A 6,000-nucleotide genomic window follows, 5' to 3' on the forward strand; every position below is an offset into this window, starting at 1 on the left:
TCAATATTCCCTTCACTAGCCAGGTACATTAGAATCATGCCATGTTGATATTAATATTTACTGAGGTCAAAGGATGACTTTCTACATAATTTCCTTTCATTTAGGAGAGGCAGCAGGTTGCGCTGGGCTTGTTTCCATCTCCACTGACAGTGCTTAAAGCTCCCAGACACTCACTGATCCCAAATCCTTACACACAAGATCCGTATTACCACAAAATATGAATTGTGTGGGATATTTTTTTTTCTTGGTGACATTTTCCCTCGGCCCCAGGAGATAGAGCTTGCATAGATACTGCCCCAGTAAGAAGGAGGTTTTTCGGGGGAGCAGAAAGAAAATCAGGTGATGTCTATAATATTGTGCTAGCTTATATAGCTGCACCCTGGGTGTCCCCTGGATGGTGGGACTTGGTCCCGGGTGCCTGGAGGAGCAGCGAGCGGGGTTTGCCACCCTGTTTATGGATGGCAGCCGCCTGGCTTGTCCTCCTCCCAGCCGGACAAGGGACGGCTGATTGCAGCAGGGTGACCCACGTGGGTGATCTCTGCCCGAGAGCAGCTTGCTGCTCCAGGCCCTTTCCTGGGGTACAGCTGGTACTTCCCAGAGCGAGGGGCTGCCTCTGTAACTGCAGATGCTCTCAGGGCCTTGCAGGAGACCTGAGGATGGTCCCATGGCTGCTCTGTGAAAAACACCATCTCATGGGCGACTGAGGAAGAAAGGCTGGAGCTGTCAAATGCATTGGTCAGCCTAGCTCAGGTGCCTCACCAGTGCACAAAAGGCACAGTCAAATCTATTTCCCCCTCAATATCAGGCAGAAGTGGCTTGGACCCAAGGAATGGCCACTGCTTGGCATGCTAACCAACACAGGGTCTCAGGGATTGCAGCTCTGAAGAGCAGCCCCTGGCCAGGCAGGGGCTGCCCTGTTACCCACCACTCGCGTTGCTGCACCAGGATGTTGCAGCACTGCAGAGCAAAATTCAGGAAGGAGCCTATGGGAGCAAATGCATTCTTATAGGAAGCTCATAAGAGCTGATAACTCTGCACGCATGAGCCCTCCTTTTATTTTTTTTAGCTCAAGTGCCAAGCAGGGAGCAGATGGTACATTACTCAGCCTTAACTGGAGGGTAAGAAAGTGTGATTTTTAAAAAAAAATAAAATGCAGTTGAGACCCTCGGCCCCATTTAGATTCTGAGCTCACGTCTTAACCAGAACTTGTACTTTCTCCGCTCTCAAATGCTAATCCTTTCCACACATATGCTCATTATGCAAAAGCATATGACAAACACCATCTGGGAAAATAAATAGCTCTTCAGCTAACCGTGCTGCTCCCTCCTCTTGCGTCACCCACCTCACTATTGTCTCGCCTATTTTTGTCTGCAAAACAGCAAATCACTCAATCAAGCTATTTACTTAAATGTGCCGTCTCAGTCAAACAAGCTGCAGCTCCCTGGCTAGGGAGTAAAACCCATTTCGCTTTTTAAGATAATGTGCATCCTCATGATAATTTGAAGGTAGCCATTTCTCTCGGAAAATTAAATGTAGCTTTTAAAGGACAGTTCACATCACTGAGGGATTCTAGTACTGACCCGCAGGTGCCCACGCTTGCCTTTCAGCTAGAAGGTTGTATTTTCCTCCCTGTGAAATATGCAGCTCTTGCCACGGGTTCCACCTCGTTTCCATGGATCCGGGAGCCGGTCCTTCATCTCTGACAGATTATTGCTCATGCCGTTCGGAGCCATGCGGTGGTGCTAAATAGGGAATGACATTAGCCAAGTTCAGTGATTTTGCTAACCTCAAAGCAGAGCGGGTAGGGATAGGAGTTGTGCTGTCATTAGTCGTGATGAATTCGTGGCCTGCCTGCATGTTAATCAAAAGAAATGGATATGCGAGGCAGAGACATTTGGGGGGACCGCCACGGAATATTCTGTTTTTCGCCAGCGGCTTAGGAAAATCATCACAACTCAGCAAAGGAGATGTCTATTTAGCTAAATTAAACAAGATCAGCACAATCCAACCATATTCTGCTGGAACTCAGTAGCTAGGAGGCATTAGAAGTGCAGAGGGGAGACATTCGGGGCTGCATCGTGTTGTATAAAGGCAGGGCTCTGTAAGTACTCGGCAGGAGTTGTGGGGCCATAAACAGCAATATTACATCTGTTCAGAAAAAAATGTGAGCCAGAATTCATGGATGACCTTACCTGAGCTACAAATTCTTGTCAATTATTATGTGCTTTTGTAGGGACATATTTAATGGCTGGCAGAAAGGCCTTCTCATTTGTCCTCAGAGAGAGTGCTGATATTGCCCAGCTAGGAAATCCATTACACAGCTGCAAAAGAGGCTATTTGATTTTGAGAGCACGTGTCTTTATTATTTTAACAATAATTCTAACATAAACAGAGAAAAGCAGAATCTGTTTGAAAAAAAGACGGAGGTTTCCAGCATTTGCATTTAGCTGTGCAGCTCCGACCTCTCCCAAGCTCTTTTATCTGGCGTGGCGGGGGGGGAGGGCAGTGTTTTTGTTTCCCCCCACCTTGACTCCCCCGGGAGTTTCACCTCCCTTAGGGCTGCCCTGTTTAAGTCTCGTGTGAGCTTTGGGCATTGCTGTGGCTCGGGAGAGATGCATGTGCCACGGCCCTGTGCGACGCTGCGCGCCCGCTAACTCCCTTCTCCTTGTTGTTACAACAGACGAACCAAACGCCTGGAGTGCTCCCTCTGCCACCTCCCCAGGTCTGCCGGAAGTAGCTCTTTCCCTCGATGACATAATCTCACCATTATCTTCATCACATATAGCCCCACCCTCTGACCCTTCTCACCAGATAAGCCCAGAACCAACATGGGATATCAAGAGGGAACACGAAGTAAGAAAACCAAAGGAGCTTTCGGTGAACGGTCACAAAAAGAAAAGGTTAGGAGAGCAAAGAGAAAGGTCAGCAAGTCCTAAGAAGGTAGACAGGTCAAAGCATGAAGAGGCTTCTTGGAAAGCATATACAGAAGGCAAAAATAAGACCACTGATGGTGGCTGGCCCACCTCAGAAAGTAAAGCGGTGGGACAAAGCGGTATGATCGAGGCGGGCGCAAGAGAGCACGTGTGTGCTGGAAGCAGTGATGAACGGTTTGGGAGGCTGAGGAAGCCGGATAACAAGAGAGGAGGATCTCTCAGCAAAAAGGAAGATCACAAATCCGGCAATACCAGTGAGAAGAAGTCAGCTGCAGCATCTGACCACGTCAAGCTCGACACAGGTGCTACCAAGATGTATGGTAGCACCCGCTGCAGCTCGCCCGGAAACGATACGGACCACAGCCAGAGGGACCCTGACGGGAAACCCGGCGAGTTCCCCAGGAAGGGACATCTCCACTCCATCAACGCGCGCAGCACCAACACCACAGTTCGAAAGGCAACTGTCTCCCCGGGACCATGGAAAATCCCTGGCTCTGACAAGCTACCTAGCGTTCTGAAGTCTGGTACTTCTGCCATGAGCAGATAAACCAGGGACTGTTGCCCTCTAACTGTCTCAGATTGACGCAGAACATTCTTCTTAGTTTTTGTCTCACATTGATTTATTTTAATTTATTTTTTAACTATCACACATATACACAAAGCATTGAGGAATGAAAACATTAGTGTGTAATTCCATGACAATGTGCACAGTATCTAATAAGTTCAAAAGCATATAGTCAACATGGAGATTTAAAATCGACCCTAAAGTCCCAGTTCCATTTTAGGGACTTTGGCAGCTATGGAAGAAACCAAAACAATATGAAGGACAGTACATCAGAGAAGGATAGTGCAGTGTAGCTTTAGCATTTCTTTCCACTGCATGAAGGACTTGGATTTCATTCAAACTTTATATCAAGAAACTGGAACAAGTTAGAGCAATCACAAACTGGAACATCGCCTTAAATAAAACTGCACGGAGCAAGCTGAAATCGAGAAAGGATCTTTTCATGGAGCTAAAATGTTGTAAATAAATTGTTCTCAACATATCTAGACAGGGGTTAAAGGGTTTCTTTGAAGCATTTGGAACTGTACACCCATGACATGTCTCCACTGTTAACACTTTGAGATAGTCCACGTGATACCCTGTAGCGTAGGTCACTGGGAGCTACGGGAGGCGTTGGGAATCTAGTGGATTAGTTTCTGTGATACCATTTCTACTGCCATTTTTGTGAACAAACCATATTTCTGTACATTGGAAAGGAGTTAGGGTGGAGTTGTATTTGCAAATTATTCTGAAGAGCAATTTACTACAGGTTCCCCGAGTACCGCAAGGTCGCACACCAACCAATTGGTCAGGCTCAAAATGCCGACAAGTGCAAGGCCCTTACAGCGAAAGGAAGATTGCTGAAGAGAAAAAGCTGCAGTTTCCTTAAGGAAAGGCCTTTCCCTCCTGCAGAAAATGATAGCGTCACCTATCAACAGTGCTATGTTTCACACCCATTTGCGTTTCATTCGGGTTCTTCTGCATCCCCTTCCCTCCGTCTTGCAGAGCAGGCGCCTCTAAGGCAAACGTTAACACTCATTAGACTGGTTTCTGAAATACAGTGTTTGGTGTCCTCAGTAATTTTTTCAAAATGGTTCCCATTTTAGCATTTCTTCCTTATCTCCATCTCTTTTTTTTATATTTTATTTTATTTTGGTGTATTTATTTTCATCTTTCTTGCTTGTCTGTTTTGAATTTCAAGCCTTAAGTGCCAGGTAAACATTCCAGTCTGCCTTCACAGGAAATAATTCCCAGGTCGGTCAGTCAGTCATCCTGTTTCAAAAAGATGCCTGTATGTATGTGTAAGTGTGCATATGCTTCTTTGTCCGTCAATATTAAAACAAAATCCTGGGCAATAATACATTGATAATCTAAAAAATAATAATAAAAATAAAGCTAAAGTACTGTCAGAAATCCATATTCAAAGTATTGTTCTCCAGCAATCTTAGTTCTTCATATGCTCTGCTTAAAAATTACATTGAGATTGGCTTCGTTCCAATAAATTTGCACATTACTGTATGTCTCAAACATTGCACTGGACTGAGAAATTTGTAGGCATGTTTCTTCCTGCCAATTATTTGAAAAGCCTCAAGTAAAGGATTTTGCAGCTTTCAATTTTTTTTTAATGAAAAGCTTCATTTATAATTTCTAAAAAAGCACAAGTCCATGTAGCAGTTTACAAAAATCTTATTTAATGAAAAAAAAAAATCTTTATCCCCTGAACTAGAATCCAATATAATTTGCCATTAATTTATTGAATCTGATTTTGGACAATGCTTCTGTAGTGTAGATGCACGTCCCAGTATTTTATTTTTATGTATAAAGAAAGCAAACATTGAAATCTGAAAAAACAGTTGAGATTATGCTTGCATAAACTCTAATTTGCACAGTTCACAGCTACTCCTTGTGCAGTAATTGCTTTATGCGGCTGTAATCGATAACCTGTGAAGACAGCACATCATCTAAACCCCATTCCAAATAATATTTCTGTGTAGTGTTAGCTGTGAATTTACCCTGTACAGCTCTATCTCTATAAATATAATTCCATGTATTAATAGTCACAGAAAGGCTGTAAGTGAGCAACTATTTTTATGAAACGCACCACTATGGATAAATTAACTTTTACAGAAATCTTGTTTACTGTATGATATTCTAAACCACTGTCAAATAAAATATATATCCAAAAATCTCTTTTTTTCCCAATTGTATATGGTCTGTGTTAATTTTGAGTGACACACTTCTGTGTCACACTAAGAAATAATTATTTGCATGCTTAAGAGTAGCATTAACTGCTACATTATAGAAAAGAGAAAGCTCCATTTTGATGGAGGTTCGTTTTTATGAATTGGTATATGGGGAATCATATGAATCCTGTATAGTCAAGGTAGGGTGTATGAAGCTATCAAGGTGCTGAGAAATCACTCTTTTGGTTAAGAAGTCTGAACTTTTGTTTTCCTTCCAGCGTGATGAACTACAGGAAAGCGGGGCGGCCAGGCACGCTGACCTGGAGGACAAATTCTGTGC

General features: G+C 43.8%; 1 protein-coding gene across 9 annotated transcripts in view; it reads left to right on the top strand.

Annotated features, from left to right (window-relative positions):
* The window catches only part of MAGI2 (membrane associated guanylate kinase, WW and PDZ domain containing 2), a 677,723-nt gene extending 672,060 nt beyond the window's left edge, over window positions 1-5,663 (top strand). For 6 of the 9 annotated variants that reach the window (XM_088533177.1, XM_088533170.1, XM_088533173.1 and 3 more), the window contains one exon: window positions 2,681-5,663. In XM_088533177.1, the coding sequence (XP_088389303.1) occupies window positions 2,681-3,480 (800 nt within the window). In that variant the 3' untranslated portion in view covers window positions 3,481-5,663. The remainder of the gene's footprint in view (window positions 1-2,680) is intronic. The other 3 variants (XM_088533176.1, XM_088533175.1, XM_088533178.1) reach the window with 1 other exon arrangement.
* Window positions 5,664-6,000: the final 337 nt, after the last annotated feature.

The sequence above is a fragment of the Tinamus guttatus genome, unplaced genomic scaffold (assembly GCF_059628265.1).
Source record: "Tinamus guttatus ecotype Peru unplaced genomic scaffold, ASM5962826v1 Tinamus_guttatus_pri_ptg000489l, whole genome shotgun sequence".
In the NCBI taxonomy this organism is placed as follows: Eukaryota; Metazoa; Chordata; class Aves; order Tinamiformes; family Tinamidae; genus Tinamus; species Tinamus guttatus.